The sequence below is a fragment of the Ambystoma mexicanum genome, chromosome 8 (assembly GCF_040938575.1).
Source record: "Ambystoma mexicanum isolate Mex_15411 chromosome 8, UKY_AmexF1_1, whole genome shotgun sequence".
Lineage (NCBI taxonomy): Eukaryota > Metazoa > Chordata > Amphibia > Caudata > Ambystomatidae > Ambystoma > Ambystoma mexicanum.
The window spans coordinates 1,697,925,151-1,697,951,453 of record NC_090929.1 but is presented as its reverse complement, the minus strand read 5'-3'; the positions used below and the strand labels follow the sequence as shown (position 1 = coordinate 1,697,951,453).

At 44.1% G+C, this 26,303-nt stretch overlaps 1 protein-coding gene across 1 annotated transcript in view; it reads right to left on the bottom strand.

Moving 5' to 3' along the window:
• Positions 1-5,333: 5,333 nt before the first annotated feature.
• Positions 5,334-26,303, bottom strand: part of LOC138473468 (deleted in malignant brain tumors 1 protein-like) — a 94,173-nt gene continuing 73,203 nt past the window's right edge. The window contains exon 4 of the mRNA XM_069612114.1: positions 5,334-5,692. Coding sequence (XP_069468215.1) covers positions 5,334-5,692 — 359 coding nt within the window. The remainder of the gene's footprint in view (positions 5,693-26,303) is intronic.

Here is a 26,303-nt window from a genome sequence, read left to right as displayed (position 1 = left end):
GTGTGCTAAGCGCTATACCTTACTCCAGAGCCTTGTGTCATGTATATCACAATTCCCTACTGCAAAACCTGCTTTGATGGCCATTTGGTGGGCATTTTGACCTGAACTGTGTTACAAACTAGAGTCTAACAAGTGGGTTATGATGAAAATGACATGGCATGATCCAAGGATATGAAATATTAAAAGTATAATGTAAACAAAATACATACTTTTTATGATAAAAACGAAAAATTGCAAAGTTAATGATCAAATGATTCAGGAGGAAAATCAACGTTTTTATGTCTCATGGATCATCATTTTGCAGTGTGTGAGGCTGCAGTTACCTGGATTTAGTGTTGTTGATGTAGGTACTATAACTGCCCCTAGAATACAAAGAAAGAATACAATGTTTTAATAGCATATAAACTGTAGAAGTTTTTTTAGGCATAACAGAGCACCAAAGAGCTGTTATACATGGTGGATCTCTTTATTCCATGACTCACATGTCATTACCAAACATTGCCCTCACTTACCCTTATCACGCGGTCCTCAGGTTTTTTAAATAAATCACAGGACTAACATATTTAAAGATATTACAAGCAACAATATCACTAAAACTTTGGTGCCAATGGAGGAATAGTGAATCAGAACCTCTCGAAGTGCAAAGCAACCCCCTCATCAGCTAAGGAGTTACAGTCAGAGTGGCAGTAATGGGAAGGGATTCTAGAGTGCATCTAGAGATCATTTCACAGAATTGCAGCAGAATTACCACCTAACTTGTAATGAGGCTGTATGTAATGATGTCACCTAAAACCCCTCAAAGCCTGGCACACTAACACAACACTGTGTATTGTCAAGGATTTACCGATGGAAAGGTTGGTGCTAGAACCATCACATTTGCACCAGCGAGGGATGTGGGGATACTAGACTAGGGAGCAGACTCCAATTGGGCAGCCATGACCTGCGGGTAGTCACAAGGGACCTAGAGATGTATCTGAGTGAGATCAATCACACCCTTCTGCTGAATGCATTCCAAACCAGCATTATATGAAACTATATGAGGTTGCATTTACAGTGACAAAGATGCAGACGATACATAGAATTCTGATAATAGAAGTGTTATGGTGTAGCTTTATTGGATGTTTAATTATAGCTTAAATATGTATTAGGATATTCAACAGTACTGGAATGTAGACATGCCATGGATGGAGTGTAGCTAAGTCATCTGATGGCATGGCTGGAGTGTAGCTATGTCATTTTATGAGGTAGCACTACAGATATCTATGAGGTAGATGTTTATTTTCATAAATGTTCCAATTTAGTCAGTTGCTGCTTTCCAGTGTGCCTTGATGTAATGTTATGAGGCTGGAGGTCTTTGTTTGAGATATTAACTTAAATAAACAGTTAATTTTATATTACGTGCATCCAGGCCTATCAATCTAACATTGACGACGAGGATTCAAGAAAGAAGAAAGACCAGGCCTCAGCCGCGTACCTGCCTCCCTGTTGTGACACTGCGGTCTGAAGCGATGCTGCTCCGTGTCGCACTATGGCCGCTCCATTCCGTGGAACGTTGTAGCAGCCCACAAGTAAGTGCTACGCCCCCCTGCTCTCCTACTTACCCGTTTTCACTTGTGTGCATTCGTAAGCCCCCGCCTCACCTCACTCAACGCGGCAACCCGCCCCACTCATTCCTACGCAACACGCTAACTGCAAAGCTGCCGCTGCTCCTCCCCTCGCCGTCTTTGCTACCATACTACACGGTATAGCGGCGTAACATGAAGGGAAGGGTGCCATTGAGTTTAGAAGGGAAGTTTAAAGTGAAGGACATTGTGAAGTGAGGTGAGGGGTGAGGAGGGGTGAAGATTAATGATAAGGAGGCCCTTGGGAAATAGGGTCAAAGGTGCCAAGGAAGTTTTGGATTAAAGCACCAGTGGCTGAAGTGCAGGAGGGGCAGGAAATACCAATAAGCAGCAATCAAAGAAATTGAAGTACAATGGCATTACTCATAAGAGCGGGACAGAAAGCACCTAGAAGTAGCAACCCAGCTGAAAGAAGCAGAGGATTGAAGCACAGTTATGGGAAGTAGTGTTTTATCTCATACAGGAGTACAAAAAGATATAGCACTGACTCTGAAGTATTTTCATGGCCATGTCAAATGTCAGTGGCCCACCTATGTGTATGGCAACTCCAGGACCAGTGAAGATCAAGTGGGCACAGTGGAAGAAAGGCTTTATCCATTATTTGAAAGCGGCTGGTGGGAATTCCTTTTCCATTGACAGAAAACCTGCCCTACTGATGCATCATTTAGGATACGAAGGACAGAGGATTTTTGAGACCCTTCCACAAATTGCAAGCGATGGTGAGGGAGATACTATGTCTGAACCTGATGGTGCTTTTGTGAAAATTGACCTACACGTTAACCCAAAAACAAGCACTATACTTGAAAGGTATAATTTTTGCATTAGATTGCAGGAACCAGGAGAATCAGTAGAAGAGTATGTTAACGCACTCCGCCAATTGGCATCTTCATGCAAGTTTAAAGGATCCTATGATGAACATTTATGTGACCAGTTCAAGACACATTGCAGCTCTGACCGGATACATGAGGAATTATGGCTTAATGATGAACCTACGTTGGATGAGGTTTTTGCCATTGCTCGCAGGTTTAAACATTCATTAGCTTGCATTGCTAATTTTGTGAAGCGAGACACTAATGAGATGAAGGCAGAGGTGTTGAATGTCAATGAACAAAAGAGCAAGAAAAAGACTAAGGACAAGGAAAAACAGTCATATTGGGGTGGAAAGGAGACCAAAAACACAAGCAGAAGGGAGGGAGGAGAAAAAGAGGAACACTTATGTTATCATTGTGCTAGTAACACACATTTTGCTGCCTCAGTAGTATGTCCAGGAAGAAGAGCAGTATGCTCAAAATTCAAGAGGAGGGGACATTTAGCAAATTGACGCAAAAATTACCATAACAGTCAGAAGAAGGTCTTATATGTCACTGAGGAGGAAGGACGAAAATCATCAGATGATGAAAATGAGTTCCCTGTGAAGAATGTTATTGTTAACACTGTAAATGCTGTAGGTGATGTGAACGATGAAGATGATGAGTGTGAGAGTCCCCATGCGAGTGTTAAAGTGAATGGGAAAGAAGTATGGATGATGGCTGATTCAGGATCAAAAATCACTCTCATGTCAAGAGAGGTATTTGAAAGGGTCATAAAAGGTGATGTACAAAAACACTTGAAGCCCGACATTAGACCTGGTGGTTATAATCAAGACCCAATTTATCTTTTGGTATACAGAATGAATCCGTTCAAATTTAAGAATCGGGAATGTGAAGGAAAAATATATGTAACCAAGAGAGGGCTTACTTTGTTGGGTGGAGGGAGCAGAAAAAGTTGAAAATCAAATTAGACCCAAATGGACCTGAGCAGGTGTTGCAAGTAGCCAAAACAGTCATTAGTAGACATCTCATGGTATTTAAGAAAGGTATTGGCAAGATAAAAGGTGTACAACATCAAATTGTTTTAAGGAAGGGAAGTGTGCCTGTAGCAGCAAAATTGAGGGCTGGAGCTTACAAAACTGTTGAAATTGGGATTTATTGAAAGAGCGGGAGGGGTGGACTGGACTTCTCCACTGGTAGTTGCCAAGAAAAGCTCAGGAGAACTCGGTTTGTGTGTGGATTTACGTCAACTTATTAAGTGTGTGATGGTGGATCGTCACCCTCTCCCGAATATGTCAGAGATGCTTTCAAGGATTGGCCAAGGGAAGGTATTTTCCAAATTGGACATGGCGTCCGCTTATCACCAGGCAGAACTGGAGGAGCGGTGCTGCAAATTGACGGCATTTGTCACTCATGAAGTGGTGTTGCAGTTTAAACGCATGCCGTTTGGACTTCTCCACGCTTGAGCGGTTTTTCAAAAGGTCAGGTTAGTTTGTCGAATCAGAGCTGTATATTGTTTTCAGGATGATGTGCTAGTTTGTGGGAAGAATGAGGAGGAACATGACAATATTCTTGATAGGGTGCTAGAAATATTTGAGAAGAATGGCATCGTGTTAAGGGAGGAGAAATGTAAGTTTGGTGTTTCTAAAGTGGTGGTAAAGTTGGCGCAATTAGCGCCTGGGTCGTAATGACCCCCAATGTCTTTTGTACGGAACTTTCACCAGGAGGAAATAGTGTGCATCAAATTGCTATTCTGCATCCATCATGAGTGAAGATAAAAAATAATTCACGACCTCTGGGAGGTTCTTGCAGGGGCGTGCAATCCTTCAATGGAAATTGCGGTAGGGGGCCAAAATTGCCCCACTTATTGGCTGTGGTGAAACTCAGTGGAGTGAGTTGTGTTTAAAGATGGCGAGACATCCTGGATGTCCAGTGGGTGGATGAGGTATCACAGACTAGTTGCACAGTAGACACGGGCAGCAAAGAGACGAGATGTTTGGCGAAATAAAGGCTGCATGTACAAGCAGACTCGAGGAGTACTTGCTTCTTCTTGTGGGCCTGATTATTGAAGTTCACAACAGCGACCTCCCTACATTCACCTGACAGGCCATCTATAGTTACAGCCACAGATCACTACAGGACTATCGGGTTCAGGACTCGGTTAGATGGGATACACGGACTAGTCCGTGATACATCATCCACCCACTGGACATACAGGATATCTCGCCATCTTTAAACACAACTCACTCCACTGAGTTTCACCACAGCCAATAAGTGGGGCAATTTTGGCCCCCTACCGCAATTTCCATTGAAGCAGTAACGACATCTCTGGATTCGTCAGAGCAAATTTTGGGATATTAAAAAATGAGCATCTTGATCTTGGGCCATTTATTTTTCTTGAAATTGAAATATTAAAATATGTGTCCTGTTTCTTTTGGGACTAAGGAAAAACCAATAGAAAAACCCCCGCTTTCCAACATGGAAATTGCCATGAAACTTGAAATTTAACATAGTGATCGGATCAGTTTCTCGTAAGGTTTTGTGCTCTTTGATCAGCGAAATCAAAGGTTACTGAGAAAAACGTTTTCTGAATGTCAGCGCTATATGTCTTGGACTATAGCGTAGCTACCGTGACACTTTCAGATACACATTAAGAGAGAGGAGGAGAGGAAACTGTACATACCTATCTTCTAATACATGGGAGTCTGGTCTCTCTAGAAAATCCTGCAGTGTATTTTATATTATGAGCCAGTTGTGATGTCCTTCATGAAAACATGCATCCATCATCAGCCCATCAAATACCCGCTGATTAATTCACCCCAAAGTCTTCCTCGCGTGTACTTCTCTCAAAGCTTCAAATCTTTTCGTTTTCTTTACTCTTTCAGGACGCTTCGGAAATACATTATTTTGTACAATAGGAGAAATCAAAATGTGATGTACCTGAACAGACAACCCCAGCATCGTTACTATGGAGACAGTTGTTTACGTTCCACCCTCGGTTGGGGCAGTCCCACAGGTGCACCTCTTGTCCTTTGCAGAGAACATCGTCCAGAAGAATGCTTCCAGTGCCCTGACCAAAGAAGGCCCCACCACGAGAAGCCACGGCAGTTCCACATCCCATCTGTCTGCACACGACCTGCGAATTCACCAAAGTCCAGAAATTATCACACACCGTCCCCCAGGCTCCTCCATAGTAAACCTCAATGCGCCCTGTACAAAACTGCCCGCTTCCAGCAAGGCGCAATGCCAGGGTTTGGGTATCTGGAGGTGGTAAGGAGACAAAAATAACATGTATTTGTTATCAATTGCAAAAGATCATGCATAATTCTTGAATCAATAGGAAACATGCATGTCTATTCACTCAGTATGTCAGCTTTTAGTGCAAGAGTTGCTTTAAGGAAGTCAGTTAGGAACACAAAGGAGTATGTGTGGCATTAGCCACTCTTAGTCCAGCAAAAGTAGGTGTTCCAAAGGATGTGTCTAAGAGTTGTCAAGACAGTGTATAGAAAACACAAACATGCTGTAAGGTGCAGCTTGACTTTTGTTCACGAAAGTTAAAAGGTACATTAGAAAAGTCAGGGAATGTACTTAATTTTCACCCAGACGTTCTAGCTATAAGTGATGTATGAGGGGCATCAAAGTGAAGATGTAAATGTGTGAGGTAAATGGAGTTGGGGCAATTACTTGCCGGTCATTTTCTTTCTGCAGATTATCTGCCAACAGCTTCCTCATCTGATACCACAGATGGTGCGGATGCTACGGATGGCACGGATGCTACAGATGGTACGGACGATGTGGATGCTGCAGACGGTACGGATGCTGCGGCAGATGGTACATAGCTGTATCTCCTATATATGCTATGCACCTGTATCACCGTGTTATCTTTATCACATGTTTACCCTATCCATCCTGTAGCTTTATATACGTATGCCACTATGTACGCCCCACTGTCCTGTTCTCGTACGTGGTCGCAGGCGCTTTACTGATAACCACCATATAACTCTACTACTGCGCTTCTCTCCCTACACAATGCCACAAACTTTCTCCATCTGCACGCATAGATGGGGCCCATAGAAGGTCTGTGCGTTGACAGCAACACCTCCAATATATCATGCCTCAAGTCCCAGCCATCTTATCTTAGTCTCTCAAGAAGGATCAGGCGAGCCAAAACTTCCTGAAATTCCTGAGAACCAACGAAATGACTGGAATTGGGTTTAATGCATACTGAAGTCAAAGGCCCCACCCGACTGAAAAGGCATCCCCCAGAGCTCCCCTTTGGGGAAATTTGCTCAATTAGAACAGTTAGCACTACTTACCCAGAACGGTTCCCCTGCCATTTCATTCCCCTGGCTGCACCATCATCTCTTCACTCAATCAGTAAAATATGGGGGGGGAGACCTCAAAGAGGTTTCGAGGCATGGGCCGGTGCAGGCACTGAAGTCACCCGACTTCTTGCTGCTGGGGCTGCAAAGGCATCATGAAGTAAGACACAGACAACAGATTCACTTTTATAAAACAGAGCATTTTATTTCTCAAATGTCAGGATGGAGTAAGGCCTCACCTGTCCGATTCGGAGGTGGGGTTTCCCTACCTAAAGAAACTAAGGATAGTCTGTATCATAAAGTTCAACTCAAAAGTCTGCCTGTGTCCAAAACCTATATTTGCCCTCACAATAAAATCTATACAATGTGTAGGGATGTCAGAAACCAGAGAAAGAGTGTTCAAAGTAAAGTTCTGAGCTTCTTCTAGCTCCTTATTTTAAGCTTCTACTTCCTCAGCCCAAAACGGTTCCAAAAAAAGGGTCTTGGAGCTCCCTTGCCCAAGATCAACACAGTTTGAAATAACTTGGTGTTCCCTTCTGCAATGTTGAACACAGTTCCAAATAACCTTGGGGTTCCCTTCCCCAAGTTCAACACATTTCTAAATAACCTCAGGGATCCCTTCCCCAAGTTCAACACAGTTCCAAATAACCTTGGGGATCCCTTCCCTGAGTACAACACATTTCCAAACCATCTTGGTTTTTTTTTCTTCCCCAAGTATAACACAGTTAACAGTTAATTCACCATTGTCAGATTTCTGCATGAATGGCCATCCTTCAGACTTTCCAACCATTCATTTGGCTTACCTTCTCTTTAGTCACTTTCAGACTGATGAGGAAAAATAACTTAAATCTGATTATTTTCCTTGGCTCACTCCAAGTAGGGTTTCCTCGCTCTAGGAGCAGTTGTTGGACCACACAGTCCACCCATCACAGGTCACGCAACCGATAAACCTTGCCACCTTATAATGTTCACTAATTCTCATTGAACTAATTTGTCACCATATGTTTCCTCTTTGCACTTGTGACATTAGTCCATCTGTACTCCTGTTTCTTCTTGACAGTCTCTTGACTCTGCCAACGCGTGCCTATCATACAATTCCTTTCATGATGTTTATTACTTGTCACCACCTTGCTTTCACACTAACCAATAGTGCTTCTTATTTGCCTTTCATGTGCATCCCCAACTCTCTTTACTGGTTTTCACTTGGCTTTGCGGTTTCACATTGTTCAAAAATGCTGCTTCCTTATTTTCATTCATCACTTTCTCTCCACTTGTGCCGCATTTTCATATATTGTACATAGCTTTTCTTTAGTTCGAAATTCCATATTTGTTGAGCACTTGCCAACTTTCTCGGTGCTCAATGTTCATCTTGTCTCCAGATGCATTCACTATATGCAGTCATTTGTTCTGAAACTTCCTTGGCACATATTAAGCCCCCAGAGCGCTCCGGTATGAGTGCTGTCTCCCTGTCACTCACCGGTATACAGAGGTTCCTCCAGGTGCTTGCGCAATATTCTTCTGCTTTCGCTCGCTTCCCTCGCTCACATCGGGAGCACCGACGAGCCGCGCTCACTGCTTCTGGAAGTTCTTCTTCTGCAACGTAGTGGAGATTTCTTTGTCCCCCAGCTCTAGCTGGGGACACACCGCTCGGAGCTCTGCGGGGCTCTTGACTCTCTCGCGGCTCTCTCCAGCCTCAGGGTCCTTCCCGCTCTCCTGCAGCCACCAGCACCCTTTTCACTGGCTCCTCCACTCTAGCCTGCTTCACGGCACCATGGCTTCCCATGCTCTTCCTGCATGTGGGTCACTCCTTTTCATATGCACCTGTAGCCTCTTAAGGGGTTGCGGTGCAAGTCCTTTGCCTGACTACAATTACCTCTATCACTAGGACATGCCTGACCTTTAGAATGGTATTCTACAGTCCTCTTCCAAGTACTAAAGTGGTGTTCACAGGTGGAAGTGTGCATTACTCCTAGTCACTTCTTCTCGTCCCAACCTTAAAGGGACCTGAATGGGACACGGTTGGAGTGTGTGACAGTGGGGAACAGTGTTAATTACCTATGAAGGTTGGGGAAGGGTAGAATGTATTTTGACAGTTTCTAGATTTAATCATAGGGGGTAAATGTGTGTTTAATATGTCCACATAAGGAGGTCTTCTTATTGATTTCTTCCTCGTCCCTCTATGTGAATGACTTACTTGAGATCCATTTTTCAAGGAGTAAAGGGAGGGGGCCTGACAATAACCTATCAAGGCTTCCTGGACGGAAGGCTCATTGTGGAACAGAAACGGGGGATACCGCGTCTCAGCGAAAGACACCCTCACTCCATTCCCCAAATCTCCTCTGCCTAGGTGATCCTCCCTCACATATCCAACCCCAGGGTCGGGATCCACAACCGATAGCCCTTCCCTGGCCACCTAAGCAGAGGATTCCGGGGAGAAGGAAGTGAGTATGCATTCAGGTTTCTCACAGTGCATAAGAATCTTTTCTGTGCTTGCTTAGCCTGGATGGTGGCTACCCTCGCTCTCACACTTCTTTTCCGGGGTCTGCCCATCAGTGTTGGCCCCCAAAGACTTAGCAGTCAGGGCTGCTGGCGACTTCGATGGGGGCCCAGCTAATACCAACTTCACTGAGCATTATTCCCTTGAGGCGTTCGGCTTCCTGGACTGACAGGATGCACGTTGCTCCATGTCATGGTCCACCCCCTGACACCACACACAGATGTTGTGTGGGCCGGTAATGAACCTCTTGGAGCTGCAGTCTCTTCTGTGTTAAAAACCTGACAGTTTGGAGCCTGACATAGTGGCATTCTAAAAATATTTTGAGATAATGTTCCGACAAATCATGCTGAACATGCTGGAAATAGAAACTGAGGCTGGGGCGCATAGTGAGTACTATAAGTACGGACACCAACATCATGTCCGGAGTCATGGAGCATGAGAGCGGAGGTGCATGAGAGCTGAGGATGATGTTGTCGAGCTACACTACGCCACCTGTTGAAATTTCAGAACTAATTTTAAATAATTACTCTGCAGATTAGGGCTGGCTGTCAGGAAATATGTGGGTTTTTATAAGCTTGAATTCACCCTTCAATGCCAGCCCTATAGGTGGGTAGTTCCAGAGAGGTTCCTGAGTTTCCTGGTAAGCATATTTCATGTGGGATGACAGAGGTGGCAGCTAGAACCAACTCACAGAGCGGAAGGATTGACTGTCTTCGGTAATACGAAGCAACAGGTATTTTTTTATATTTACCACAGCAGTGTAACTCTGCTTTATAGTCTGGAACAATTGACACTTTGCTAGTACTTAAAAGTTCTAATGTTATGCTTATTTCTACATTTTGAGGCCTGGATTAAGTATTTTAACCCATTTACATCACATATATTCTTTCTAAAAAACATATTATTCTTTTACATGACAGTTGAAAACCAAGCGTTGTCTTCATGTGTCTTTGTTAAGATTGTTACCAATTGTTCTCTGGTGTGTGGAGGAACACTGCACCTTGGTGCAGGAGGATCACGTGGGTGAGGAGTCTTTGTGGAGTGGGAGTGGGACACTGGATGGCGAGACGCGTTATCCCTCCCCCTTTGCCCCATCCTACCAGGTACGATATGTGAGAACCTTACCCACCCCTTTCCCTTCTCCAAAACGTTCACATGGACAGCCCGCTCTGGGAGAAAACGGACTCACACCCGAGCAATGTACCTGACATGTCCCGCTACTATGGTCAGGTGAAGTCAGGCAATTACTGACAATCACTCACACCTGACTTAATTAATCTTCCTGTCATGGGTATCAGGAAGGTAGTTGGGGCAAGCTGGGTGGCGGCTTGGCAGGCCTGGCATAGGCACACAAAGAGCCCATACAAATCCCTCCTTTCATTCCTTCCTAGTGTTTGTAGTAACTTCCTGGTTACCACTTCCTGTTGCCAAACAGGAAGTGCATGATAACTCATGAGCTCTCTAGTGTTTGGGTGTGGCTGGCTATATAAGCCACACCCAAGATTCTTCCAGTGCTTCGTGTTGCTTACTGTGAGCTGTATCAGCAACACACTTGCCTGCCGTGCTCTGGATCAGCCAGCATCCGCTTACCTGCTCCGGATCATCCTGTTTCTGCTTACCTGCTCCGGATCATCCTGCTTCTGCTTACCTGCTCCGGATCATCCTGCTTCTGCCTACCTGCTCCGGATCATCCTACTTCTGCTCCCCCACTCTGGATCATTCAGCTTCAGCTTACCTGGTTCTTACTCCACGCCGCAGCTATCTCCAGTCAAGAGGGGACTTCTACACCGGCACCTGTAAGAACAAAGAAGAACAACGTTAACACGCGCACATCAGTAACGCTGCGCATACTCACCAAATCTTCCCGCGACGCTGGAATCCAGGTTAGTTGCACGAGCGCACAAACCTCTGTAAGAAAGAAGAGACATTATTCATTGCGCTCGCTCCAATAACGCGGACACTTATTTCACTGCGCTCTCTCTCTCTCTACACGGTGCATACTTACCAAAAGCCTCATTGAAAACTTACCTAACCACCAAATCTCCAGTAGCGCTGAACCCGGCCTCGAGGCGCTAATACCACATTATTTCTCCTGCAAGGGAAAGGGAGAGATATTACCAGCGCGCTCGAATTGAAGGCGCTGTGCAAACCTACCAGCAGCTAGCTTCTACACGCAGCGCTACTCACCCACAAAAATACCGGCAAACAAAGACAATACGGACAATTTTGGACACTCAACATTCTCCGCACAACGTTCACTTGTGGGAAGGACTTTCTAGCCAGTGAAGAAACTGGCGCCTTGAACTCTCGGCCTTGCTGTGAAGGCATAAAACAGCGTTTGGCATCTGAACTCAGCCTACAGATATTGGCACCAATCACATGAGTGAATCGCGCCCCTGCAAATGCAAGATGGAGTGCACACCCTACTAAAGTTCAAGGTAAGCCCATAGGGGGACATCACAGCACACAGTAAAGAGAAGGGAAGGGCCCAGGGGAATCGGGTGAATTCAGGTCTGAGTGTACACCTGGTATTTGACGGGTATTCCTCCGGGTGAAACAGGGGAAGTGAAGACTCAGGGTCAAGGGAGGCTCGTCCATCGCTCCTGCAGAGACACAGGTGAGTGTGACACTTCCCCACATGGATAAAAGGTGGAGCACGAGAGAACACTCTGAGCTAGGCAAAGCACACGAAGGAACAGCAGTTTCGAGCCGGCAACTGAACGAGGGGAGAAAGATGGCAAACCAAGAGGGGTTCGTATAGAGGGAAATACCCTTGACCTTTTCGGAAAGAGTCTGTTACTTTCAAGAAACCTTCGAGTCTGGAAGTATAAGGCCAGGAAACCAGACTGAATAATACTGCATTGTGTGTTGGAGATACCGAAGGCCCTCACGCGTAACCGACCAAGGCGGGGAGGAGCAGCAGACACTGGCTTGATATCAAGAGATTCTGAGCCTGAACGAGGGAGATCCATGGTCCAAGCCCGAAAGAGGGAGACCAAGAGTAAACATTGTGGTAAAAAGGGGTTCAAGCCTGAAGGAGGGAGACCCATAATAAACACTGAAAGTGAGAACTTGTGCATGTGAAGATCCTGATAGGAATTAAACTTTGATACCTGTTTGTTACGACAGGCCCTCTGCAGTAAGAGACTGGTGAAGGAAAAGAGACTTTGGCAGAAAGGCCCTGATATTTATGCTTTGAACTGTAACCTTGTGGCAGAGAAGCCAAAGTGTGTATGAAGCTTAAACGTACTGCCTTACCCTGTGCTGAAAACACGGGGAAGGGAAGCCAACTGCTCAACTGTTCTGACATATTATTTCTTGAACACTTTTCCTTTTTGCATACATTATTGTCCCACACCCTTTTGTATTTAGAAGTATGGATTGGCAATAGGTTTATAAGTATAGGCCCTTTTATTTTGACAGAGACTATCCTTTTATGTAGGGTAGATAGGCTTTCAACCAACCCATTGAAGTTCAATAAACACCCTTGAAATATGATCACTTGTGTCTGCCTTGTATGTGGTGTCAAAAGTGGGATATGACTCAATTGAGAAGAATTAGTAGAAAAATCCATAGGCTTTGACATTTGTAGTAGCAGTGACACTAATATCCCTTCAGGGAAAAGACGGATGGTTCTCACAGACTTTGGGCCTCATTACACGGATGGCGGTGGACCAAGGTGCTATTAGCCCCCGTCCCACGCCCTTTTTTTGTCTTGTGGTGGCTTGAAGCACCATTTGATGTATAGGTGCTTTATAAATACACAATGAATAAATGAATAAATATATCTTTAGTTTTACTATGCCCTATTCTAGGTAGTTATACAATGTATTGATTGGCTGTGGGCTTTAGATTCCTAGTAATAAGTAGGAAAAAAGCAGAGTGTTCAAATAATATATCTCCATAGAATTAATATACATAAAGGGTAGAGTAAAGTGTGCAAGCATTCTTTATGTGTTTCTATTAATAAGTATAATGATGCAGTATTTTGTTATTTTAGTGATAATACTGGTTTTGGAAGGTCTTGATGACTTATGATGTCAATCATTTATACACTGGTAATAATAGTTGGTTCCTAGAGGTTCTGGGGATAGGCCCGTGGAAATGATGGAAAAAATGCTGCCTAACAGTGTGTGTTTCGGGTAGAGGATTGGGGAGGCAGGTGACAGGGTGAGGTGGTGGAGGTAGGTTAAAGATGGGTTGGGTGGAACCCACCCACTTAAAAAAAAGAAAAAAAGAAATTTTTCGAAGTGGGCCCTCAGTGAAAAAAACATGGTGAACATCCAAACGTTCAATACAGCTGGGATGAAAACACAGGAAACCCTTGTGTGCTAAGCGCTATACCTTACTCCAGAGCCTTGTGTCATGTATATCACTATTCCCTACTGCAAAACCTGCTTTGGTGGGCATTTTGACCTCGTCTGGGTTACAAACTAGAGTCTAACAAGTGGGTTATGATGAAAATGACATGGCATGATCCAAGGATCTGAAATATTAAAAGTATAATTTAAACAAAATACATACTTTTCATGATAAAAACGAATAATTGCAAAGTTAATGATCAAATGATTGAGGAAAATCTACGTTTTTTTGTCTCATGGATCATCATTTTGCAGTGTGTGAGGCTGCAGTTACCTGGATTTAGTGTTGTTGATGTAGGTGCTACAACTGCCCCTAGAATACAAAGAAAGAATACAATGTTTTAATAGCATATAAACTGTAGAAGTTTTTGAAGGCATAACAGAGCACCAAAGAGCTGTTATACATCGTGGAACTCTTTATTCCATGACTCACATGTCATTACCAAACATTGCCCTACTTACCCTTATCACGCGGTCCTCAGGTTTTTTTATACAAAACGCAGGACTAACATATTTGAAGATATTACAAGCAACAATATCACTAAAACATTGGAGCCAATGGAGGAATAGTGAATCAGAACCTCTCGAAGTGCAAAGCAACCTAAGGAGTTACAGTCAGAGTGGCAGTAATGGGAAGGGATTCTAGAGTGCATCAGAGATAATTTCACAAGGCAGGAATTAATTAAGTTGTTATAAAATTGAAAGTCTTTCTTAGTAATGTTAAAAATGGTGGAGAATTGCTGAAAGGAAAGGACATACGTGTCATCTATAATCTGTTGGACGAATCTGATACCCTTTTGAATCCATGTTTTGCGGTTAAGGATCTTGTTATTAATTACTATGTTCTTATTATGCCATAATAGTGGGGAAAGATGCTTACTAGGAGTTATAGTGTGAGGAAAAAGAAAGGTTTGTAGAGCAGATATTGAAGCTTTAATAGGGTCTGAAATCTTTTTAGTTGAATGTTTGAAAATGTATATGTAGTCCGTGATTTCGTGTGGTAAAACTACTTGTTTTTCTAATGTACACCAGGTTGGGATATCAGCTGATATAGGATCAATGAACCATTGACGAGATTGTTTTATAAGAAATGCATGATGATATGATTTAAAGTCAGGGAATCTTACTCCCCCCATATCATAGGGGGCTTTCAGTTTCGTCAGGGCAATTCTCTTGCTTTTTCCTTTTCCCCATAGAAAATTAAGTAGTATAGAGTAAATGGATTTGAAAAAGGAAAGGGATAATGGGACGGAGAGAAGTTGCAGATAGTATAGTATTATGGGAGTAAGCATCATCTTGATAGTATCTAAGCGCCCCCACCAGGAGAGGTATAGTGGAGACCATTTGGATGTTAGATCCTTGAGGGTACCCAGTAGTGTTTCAGTGTTGAGTTTGATCGTATTTGGGATAGTTGGGGCAAAATGAAGACCTAAATATTTGATAGAGCTACTGCACCATTTGAGGCCAAAAGTGGCAATATCATGTTTAAGGCAGTATGGATTTAGGGGCATAACTTCCGATTTCTGTGTATTTAATTTATATCCTGAGACCTGACCAAATTGCGATAATACACTCAAGAGGTTGGGAATATGAAGTTTGGGGTTTTTAATTAATATAAGAATATCATCCGCATATGCGGCAATTTTATTTATTGAGGTACCTACTTGAATTCCCGGGATATTTTTGTTAGATCTTATCAATTCGAGAAGTGGTTCAAGAGAGAGGATATATAGTAAAGGTGAGAAGGGGCAGCCTTGACGCGTGCCTCTTAGTAAGGGAAAGGAGGAGGAGGTTTGACCATTTAAGTAAATAGCGGATTTGGGGGCAGAATAAAGAAGTTTAACCAATGAAATAAATTTATCACCACACCCATGCCAACGTAGAGTTTGAAACATAAAATTCCAGTCAACACGATCGAAAGCCTTTTCCGCATCTAATGCGATGGCCGCATAGCCTTGAGTGTCTCTTTTGTCATTGGCTGCAAGGTTGATGGCATTTAGTAGGAGTCTTGCATTGGAGGATATGTTGCGTCCTTTAACATAACCTGTTTGGTCTGGTTTTACTAGACTTGGGAGAGAGGACTCGATTCTATTGGCAAGTATTTTAGCAAAAATTTTGCTTTCAATATTGATAAGGGAAATGGGTCGATAGTTGCTAGGAAGAGTTGGGTCCTTTTCTGGTTTTGGAAAGATGATAAGTAAGGCTTCAGAGAAGGATCCAGAGGAACATTTTTGTGATATGAAATATGCAAAAAGGTTATTGAGCTTAGGTATTAGGAGTTGAGAAAATGTGTTATAGAATTCTGTGGATAGTCCATCTGGGCCAGGTGCTTTACCTTTTCCGAGGCCATGGATGGCTTTGGTAATCTCAATAGAGGTGATGTCCTTTTCTAGATGAGATAGATCAATTTCGGGGTAGGTGGTTCTGCTTATGTTTTTCAAAAAGGAATCAATGTTTTCTTTGGGAATAGCATGTTCTGGAGTATATAGATCCGTATAAAATTTTCTGAAGCATTCCAAAATTTCATCAGACCTATGATGCATCCTGCCCAATTTGTCTTGAATGTGAGAGACTTGAACTTTTTCTTTCTTGGTTTTTAAATAAGAGGCTAGCATTTTACCTGCTTTGTTAGATGTTTGATAGATCTTAGTTTTATATTTAAGAATGGTACCTGCAGCTAGCTCAGTGATTTCTTGATTGATTTCAACGCGTATCTTAATGACTTGTCGTAGGTTTGATGAGTTGGTGTCAGTATAGTAGTTTTGTACGGTAAGTTGCAGCAAGAAGGCAAGGTAGTGATTAAGGTTAAAAGGAGAAATGGGTTCTTGTAGAAGGGAGGTTGACTGACGTGCTCAGTATTGTGATTTTCTGTATGACTTTGTTGAGTAGCCTGTTCGCCCCTTTAATAACTTATAGCTTCCTTAATAAGGTTGGAGATCCATGTTGCCATTATTATACATCAAACTTTTCAGTCTTTTTTGTTAATATTAAAAGTTTTTTTTTTTTTTTTTTTTTTTTTTCCTCCTAAGCCTTTTCCTTCAGTATGCTATTATATAAAATGTTAATATGTTCACTTAATAGCTATTTCTTACTGTAATGATGTTATTTTATCCTCCAGCAGGTGGAGTTCTTGTGGAAACGTGCTTGAAGTTTAGGCCCAGCCTGCGGTGTCAGCTGATGAAGAACGCCGCCCCTCTCCTCACGAGGGGCGGTTCGCGTTCCGACGTCCTTCCGATGCGGAAGCCCTTGATTGAAGCTGCAGCGTATGAAGCCCTTCCTGACTCCTGAGCCGCGGAGAAGTTCCACCGAGTGCGAGCGGGATGTTTATAATGCTCGGTATGACGAAAAGGTAAGTTTTTTATATATTATTATGTGCCCTAATGCTATTTTATTGTAATGTGAGGCGGAGCCGATCCTCTAGGCGGCCATCTTGCCTCGGCGCCTAGCCACGCCCCCTCCACAAGAAGGACTTTAACAAAAAGAAATGGCGACTAAACCCGACCGGAGCCAAAATAAAAAGTATTTGGTCAAGCGGGTTTATGTTTGAGGCTAATACAATGGCCTAAAACAGTACCACGTTTATATAGTATAATCGCGGTAGAAAGGTTCGGGTAGATACCACTGCCACCAGCCAAGACTAAATGTTAAGAGAGCAAAACAAAGCTCCAAGAGGCACAGACAAAAAGGGGTAGGAATTAACCCTTTCCAATACTCCATGTAAGATGGGGTGTACTGGGTCTGTAGGTTAAAGTGACTATATCAAGTTAATGGCAACGTTACATGTTTCTGGGGGACAGTAGTCAGCCCCAGAAAAATGGAGTCAGTGGGAAGTCTCAAAGACAACCCTGTGTCACTGCACTGAAGGTGCTGTTTAACACACACAAAAAAAGTGGGGCTCATGGAGTAGGTGTGGGAAAAAGTAGAAATACACATGGCAAAACACATGTAAGAGTGGGAAAAAGGCTCACACTCTTACCAGGTGGAAAAAAGAAACCCCTGAAATCCAGCAAAGCTGCTGAGGGACTCAGTAGGTGAGGGAAATTAGCCATAAATGAGAATTCTCCCCAATACTTCTTAAGTATGTCCTCAGTCCAACACTTCTAGAATATTCATGAGCTCCCCTGCCGACACCTCCAGAACCTGCCGTGAGGCGCACAGATCCAGCCTTTCCCTAATATGCATCCTTAGCTTCTCTTTGAACATTGTGTCTGCCAAGAAAGATCTCAGCAGGGACAGCAGTACCTTTCTGAATGCTTGCAGATGCACACCCTTCCTCATTGCCCTGAATATGTCTTCTTTGATCACAGAAAATGGTGGCTACTGCTTCAACTATCAATGTAGAATCTGCACTACCTGCTATAGTTGTGCATTTTGGGTGTCGCCAGCTGTTCTCGAACTTCCCCCTCAACTTCTTTTACCGTCTGGATGCAATTCCCCTTCTCCCTGTGATGCACACTTCTAAGATTGCCTACTTTGTTATATGGCCTGCATTCCTGGTGGTGTGCAGGACAGCTACTTGAAGGTGCCTTAAGGCTTCACGCTACACATTGGCAGCAACCCTCTCTCCCCTATCCTCTGCCTGTCTCCCCGGGGCAGTCTGTGTGGGTGGATCTTCCCTGATCCTTTGATGTGCTTGTTTCCCATGGCAGCTTCAGAGTGCACGCAAACTGCACACAGAACCTTCCATGCAGTGCATGTTACCCAACGCTTACGATTGCCCCATTGACCATGACGTGCTTTAAGCGATCTTCATAGTCTGTTCATAGTTAGACAGTTGGTGCACAGAAGTCTTTCCTGGATTTTCAGAATATTATATTGATTGGTCCCTTATCAGCTATTCTTTCAATTTCTCGTACTCAGAATCAACACCCTCAATGCTGAGAGATACTCATCTTCACCCTCAATGCAGAGAGATACTCTTCTTCACCCTCAATGCAGAGAGATACTCTTCTACGCCCTCAATGCTGAGAGATAGTCTTCACCCTCAGTGCTGAGAGATGCTCTTCTTCACCCTCAATGCAGAGAGATATTCTTCTACACCCTCAATGCTGAGAGATACTCTTCTACACCCTCAGTGCTCAGAGATGCTCTTCCTCACCATCAATACTGAGATACTCTTCTATGCCCTCATTGCTGAGAGATACTCTTCTATGCCCTCAATGCTGAGAGATACTCATCTTCACCCTCAATGCTGAGAGATACTCTTCACCCTCAGTGCTGAGAGACGCTCTTCTTCACTCTCAATACTGAGATACTCTTCTACGCCCTCAATGCTGCGAGATACTCTTCTACGCCCTCAATGCTGAGAGATACTCTTCGCCCTCAGTGCTGAGAGATGCTCTTCTTCACCCTCAATTCAGAGAGATACTCTTCTACACCCTCAATGCTGAGAGATACTCTTCTACACCCTCAGTGCTCAGAGATGCTCTTCCTCACCGTCAATACTGAGATACTCTTCTATGCCCTCATTGCTGAGAGATACTCTTCTATGCCCTCAATGCTGAGAGATACTCTTCTTCACCCTCAATGGTGAGAGATACTCTTCTACCCCTCAATCCTGAGAGATACTCTACACCCTCAGTGCTCAGAGATGCTCTTCTTCACCATCAATACTGATATACTCTTCTACGCTCTCACTGCTGAGAGATACTCTTCTACACCCTCAAAGCTGAGAGATACTCTTCTATGCCCTCAATGCTGAGAGATAATGTTCTACGCCCTCAATGCTGAGAGCTACTCTTCTACGCCCTCAATGCTGAGAGCTACACTTCTATGCCCTCAATGCTGAGATATTCTTCTTCACCCTTTATGCTGAGAGATACTCTTCTTCACCCTCAATGCAGAGAGATACTCTTCTATGCCCTCAATGCTGAGAGCTACACGTCTATGCCCTCAATGCTGAGAGATATTCTTCTATGCCCTCAATGCTGAGAGACATTCTTCTTCACCCTCAATGCTGAGAGATACTCTTCTTCACCCTCAATGGTGAGAGATACTCTTCTACCCCTCAATCCTGAGAGATACTCTACACCCTCAGTGCTCAGAGATGCTCTTCTTCACCATCAATACTGATATACTCTTCTACGCTCTCACTGCTGAGAGATACTCTTCTACACCCTCAAAGCTGAGAGATACACGTCTATGCCCTCAATGCTGAGAGATATTCTTCTATGCCCTCAATGCTGAGAGACATTCTTCTTCACCCTTAATGCTGAGAGATACTCTTCTTCACCCTCATTGCAGAGATAATCTTCTACGCCCTCAATGCTGAGAGCTACTCTTCTCTGCCCTCAATGCTGAGAGATAGTCTACTACGCCCTCAATGCTGAGATATACTCTTCTACGCCCTCAATGCTGAGAGCAACACTTCTATGCCCTCAATGCTGAGATATTCTTCTTCACCCTTAATGCTGAGATATACTCTTCTTCACCCTCAATGCGGAGAGATACTCTTCTATGCCCTCAATGCTGAGAGCTACACGTCTATGCCCTCAATGCTGAGAGATATTCTTCTTCACCCTCAATACTGAGAGATACTCTTCTTCACCCTCAATGCAGGGAGATACTCTTCTATGCCCTCAATGCTAAGAGCTACACTTCTATGCCCTCAATGCTGAAAGATACTCTTCTATGCCCTCAATGCTGAGAAACATTCTTCTTCACCATCAATGCTGAGAGATACTCTTCTATTGGTCAATTGTGCTGCCGGTCCCTTATATATAAATTGGTGCATGCAACAGTGATGTTTTGATTGCTCTGTGCATCTATTTTCAAGACTTTATACCCACCTGTTTGAGATCTTCCTCATCCTCCTAAGGCTCCCATCTGGCATATACACAAAGACCTCTTGTTCTTTGGCAAACAAGTGTCACCTGATAGCACAAACCTGCATTCCTGCTCTTAACAGTGCATAGCAATGGCCACCAAGTAGTCATTGAAGATGTAAAACAGTGGTTTCCGCTTATGTGAATGCGCCCCAGGTTTCTATGAGAACATGTATTTGCTTGTGTGACGGCACAATGTAGATGATAGAGTAATGCATGTTTACTGCTGTGAGTTCATGTTTAGTAATTAGAGGCAGATGTTAAAGAATGTGCATAGTCAGAACATATATGACTACATGAATTATGCAATGCAAGACGCGGCACACGCAGAGTTGATAATTGATTTTATGAAGTATTAGTTCATTGAAAGGGCACGTTTTGCCTGTGGAAAGTGAGAAAGCATCATTATGTTTGCCTGCGGATGATAAATGACACTATAAAGAACCATAGAAATTCCATTGCTATTGGCCCTCGTCGCCTTGGAAAAACATCTATGCTGGAGTAACTACCTGCCGTCCAACCCTAGATAAGCAGACAGTAATCGAATCAGCAGTCCGTGCTTTGGTCTGTGTACAGCCCACTGCATGGACCACTGCGGGCAGTCTTGGCAATAGTCGCCTGTAGCTTTACCGCACTCCAGTTCTCTGCGGCTCATCTTCTTCCAGGAGAAGGCTGCATGCACCCTTGTTACAATCACCCTCAGGTCAGCGGCTTCAGCTATGAACCTATTTGCCATGCACATTTTCATCCGCTCTACCCACCTACTTATGGCGCACACAGGGATTACCAACCATTTCAAAGAGCCCAGAGTATTGGCGGGTGAGCACCATTGATGCCACAGCACTGCGTCAATACATTGATCAATCGCTGGTGGCATTTAGGGCGTGGATTTAGTTCAATATTCCCCTTCAGAGCTCATATTGTATACACAGCCATTACCAGAGGAGTGTTCTTTGGTAAAGGGTGATAGAGTTTCAGATCTGCTGCAACTTTTAAGAAACTTCCTCAGCTACTTATTCTCCTTTAGATCATTTTCTTTGTTAATTATCCCATATTTGTCCACTGCTCTGCATCAATGTATTGGCCTCTAAACAATGCTCTCCATTTTTCTGATTTTGTTACACAGGGTCCAGTTGATCATAAACTGAACACTTTTACTGGAGAATTTGATATCCCTGATACCCCGATGTTCTCCAGAATTTTCACTAAATTGAATGACTTCAGATCCATTTTTTATTTGTCTCTGTTGATTACCCTGTCATCGCAGATTGAGGGTAATACTTTGTACTGTGTTATTTCTTCATCATACATAATCAGTAATGATATTCCTTTTAAAGTTAATTGGTCCGACAATGTTTTAACTCCCTTTAATATCACACCTGTTGCTCCTTTACCAATCAGTCAACTTAAACTATTAAAGACTTCAAAGCGAAACCGGTCACAAAAATATTTACTTCAGCTGCTTCCCAAGTAGTAAACATGTTATACTTCATTACTACCTTCACTGTTAATGTGGTGGCCCACACTTTCTTAAAAAATACATTTTTTGGTATATGTAGGGTCTAAATCATTGAATGAAGTCATTGGAAAGATGATTCCATCTATCTAGACCACTCTTCCCGCTTGGAGATCCTTGCAATATCACTGTGGGGTTTCGAAGCAAAGGCTAAATCTTGCTTCTCGGATCACATATGCTACTATCCAGTCTAATGCCCTTCTTCAGGTTGTTTGACACTATTCTGGCCCTCTTCTGTCTCCCATGGCTTCTCCTTTGGTGGACACGTGCACGGCCACCATTTAATTTTTTTTATCCATACAATTGATCTGATTCAGCGGTGTATTTCTGGAAGGCACAATCGGTCTTAGTTCCCCTTTTTACGCATAAGGAGATTCCTCTTTGTTTGAGTTTATCTTTCTGAATTTACATCAATCTCACTGTTGCTGAAAGTATGGTTTATTCTAAGGATGCCGTTGATTTGTGTTTCTTGAACAATCTCTCTAGAGATGCCTTAGCATCTATTGTGCACATAAAAAATGCATCTCTTGCACAAGATGTCTGACCCGACTAATTGAAGATGGATTTAATTTCTTCCAACTTAAAAAAGGCTTAATTAGAGACCACTAATTAAGCAGAATTAAGGGGGCGCGGAACAACATGGCCACCTGAACACAGGCTACTCCCTCTGCCAGCAAAATTGAGAAGATATTGTGCGTACCAAAGCCAGCCAGCCAACCGAATCCACCACAGAGAAGCGGTGGAGACACTGAGGCACCCCCAAGTGAATGTAACGCTCACCTGATTCCCGCAGAGGCGCCGGTCTTGACTGGGCGAATACCGTATCTTCAAAGGTGATGTGTAACACACGGTTGGCTCTTTGGGCTGGACCTCCGTGCACTGTATGTCTGACTCGAAGAGTAAGATGTCTGCAGATAGAAAATATGGGATTAATGAACTGGGATTATTGGGTGTCTCTCTCTTCTTCCCCTTCTCTTCTCCTGTAGAACCCCAAAGGTTAACGCTCTCACCTTAGGTAAGTGAACGCCGTGCTCTCCATCTGCCTCGGGGCAGGGTGCCGTAACCAGTTTCTTCACTGGATAAGGGTGCAGGCCTCTTGACCTCAGAGGACTGCTGTCCGTCGTTTACTGCACGAACGGTAAGTTCCGAGTATTTCAAATGTCTTTAAAAGTCTTTTGTAATGATGTCTCTTGTTTTGCAGGGTTCCGGCGATGGCGGATGACGGGCTGAAGTGAGTTGAGGATGGAACCCGTGTGAGGAATAGAAGCGCCTGGAAGCACGTAAGTAAGCGCTTGTTGCCTGCTTCACGATGCGCACTAACTGTCCTTTTATCTTGCAGGTACAAGTTCGGAGCTGCTGAAGGGTGCCGGAATACCCACTGGGTTCGGCGTGGGAAGGAGTAATGGCACGTGAGTAATAAAGTTACCCAATGTCTTTAAACGCACCTTCTTTTGTCTTTCAGATGCGGGATGCAGCGCCGAAGGCCTCCGGAGCGTGCGAAGAGTTGGTAAGCTTTTGTCTTTCAGATGCCGGAATGCAGTGCGAAGACCTCCGGAGCACGCGAAGAGTAGGTAAGCCTTTGTCTTTCAGATGCCGGATGCAGCGCGAGGCGTTGGTGACAGCTGATGGACCAGGTAAGAGAAGCGCTGTCACTGAAGACTGTAATGCTAACCTGTTCTTTCTTGTCTTTATAGGTGTTGCTGAAGACTGGATTCAGGATGGTAAGCCTTTTTCCCTTAGGCCCAGGATCAGATGCAGAAGACACGATGAGCGTTCTGCTGCAGAGGATGCAGAATAACGCAAAGCAAGATTCATAAATCGGGTGTGGTTTAAATAGCCTCCTGTAGTGCTTAGGTGTCTCCTTCCACAGCCTCGCCTAGGTAAGAAAAGAGTTCCTGCTTTCCAGAAGAGTCCCAGTGTTCTGAACCTAGGGAGTGGCTCCTGCCCCACCCAACAGGAAAAGTAGTCCCAAACAGAAGAGGATTAGAGGCTCAACTGGCAGGTAAGTAAGCAGCATGGTCTGCTGCAGGTAAGTCCACCCAAGCATTATGAGCCCGGCGCTTCCAGCGCTGGGACTGGGCATATTTATGAGCCTGGTGCCACTGGCGCCAGGACAGGATCCAAAAGGTCCCAATTGGGACTGGTTGGCACTCGGAACCTGGGTTATGGGTCTGCTTCCAAGGGAGTTGGGTAAGTCCTGACCTTTAGGAAGCAGAGATCATGACAGCACCCCCCCTCAAGGCCCCTCCCAAACCGGGCTTCTCCGGGGGTTTGGGCTTGTCAGGAAAGGTTCGATGGAATCTTTTGATTAGACGAGGAGCGTGGACATATTCTGCAGGTTCCCAGGATCTTTCTTGGGGGCCGTAGCCTTTCCAGTCAATTAGGTAAAATAGTTTAGATTTGGAGATCTTGGAGTCCAGGATGCTTTTGACTTCAAACTCGAGTTCTCCATCCACTAGGATAAGTTTTGGAGATTAGGTAGTCGGGTTTGAGGTTGCACGGGTTTTAATAGAGAGACGTGGAAAACCGGATGTATCTTCATGTGAGGGGGCAAGTCCAATTTGACCGCTACTGGGTTTACTATGGTAGTGATGGAATAGGGACCAAGGTATCTTGGGTTGAATGTGCGTGGTCCTTTTAGAGGTAGATATTTGGTGGATAACCAGACTTGATCTCCTACTTGATATTGGGGGGCTTCCTTCCGATGTTGATCTGCTCCTTTCTTGTATTGTTCCTTAGCCCTTTGAAGGTGAGAAACGGCTTCCTTAAAGGCTTGGGTGATTGTAGAATGCAGGTAGTCTACTGCTGGTGTTCCAAGATCTTGGAGTGGATCCAACTCCGAGGTTCGAGGGTGACTGCCGTATAGAAGAAAAAACGGGGTTTTCCCAGTTCCCGAGTGGACAGAGTTATTGTAGGCATATTCGGCTATCCAAAGGATATCTTTCCAAGTTTTTTCAGTTTGTTGCAGCATGCAGCGTAAATACTGTTCCAGAGTTTGATTGGTCCTCTCGGTTTGTCCGTCGGTTTGAGGGTGGTGACTGGTCGATAGTCTCACATCAATTTGAGCCGACCGACAGCAACTTCGCCAAAAATGAGAAATAAATTGACTACCTCGATCCGAAATTAGAACTGAAGGAAAACCGTGCAGTCAGACGATGTTTTCGAGAAATTCTCGGGCCAGAGTTGTTGCTGTTGGCAAGCCTTTGAGTGGAATGAAATGCGCCATCTTGGAGAATAAGTCCACGATTACTAGGATCGTATTGTATCCGGAGCATGGAGGTAGATCGGTGATGAAGTCCATAGAAAGCGTATGCCAAGGGCGAGGTGGGATGTCAATAGGGCGTAAGAGGCCGGCTGGTTTTTCCTTTTGACTCTTGTTTTGGGCGCATACTCCACAGGACATTATAAAGTCTCTGATATCTTTTTTCCAAGACGGCCACCAGAAGTAGCACGTTATCTTTTCTGAGGTTTTGGCCATACCGGGATGTCCTTCCATTAAGGAATCGTGATAACAAGAGATTACCTTTTTCTGTAAATCTGTGCTGGGCAGGTATAATCGTTCTTGGAAATACAATAAGTTGTCCTTCACTGCAAAGTCCTTTCCCTGCAGATGCCAATTCTGTATGTCTGCTGGAGTTACAAGTTGCCTGGCTTTATCCTTAACTTCCTCTATGGATTGTGTGGCGATTACACCCAGAATTCGTTGTTTGGGAATGATAGGTACAGGTTTAGGGTTGATCAAGTGATCTTCCACTCCCATCCGAGAAAGGGCATCAGCTTTACCGTTTTTTGTACCAGGTCGATAGGTAATTATGAAATCAAACTCGGCAAAGAATAGTGCCCAACGGAGTTGTCTAGAGGATCGGGCTTTTGCGGTTTTCAAATATTGCAGGTTTCGGTGATCCGTAATCACAGTAACGGTGTGTCGGGCCCCCAGAAGATAATGCCGCCAAGCCTTAAAGGCAGACTTGATAGCCAGAAGTTCCTTATCAGTAATAGTCTAATTGATTTCAGGAGGCGAGAATTTGCGGGACCAAAATGCCACGGGATGCAACTGATTGGTTACTGGGTCCTTTTGTGATAGAACTGCCCCCATGGCAAGACTCGAAGCATCAGTTTCAACAATGAAGGGGAGTTCAGGGCGAGGATGTTTTAAAATTGGTGCAGAGATAAATTTAGTCTTCAAATTCTGGAAAGCTTGCTCCGCCTCGGTAGACCATTCAAAACGTTTGTTTTTCTTTAACAAGGCGGTGATGGGCTGGACTATTCGAGAGAATTCGGGGATAAACCTGCGGTAAAAGTTAGCAAAGCCTAACATGCTTTGAACACCTTTTACGGAGGATGGTGATGGC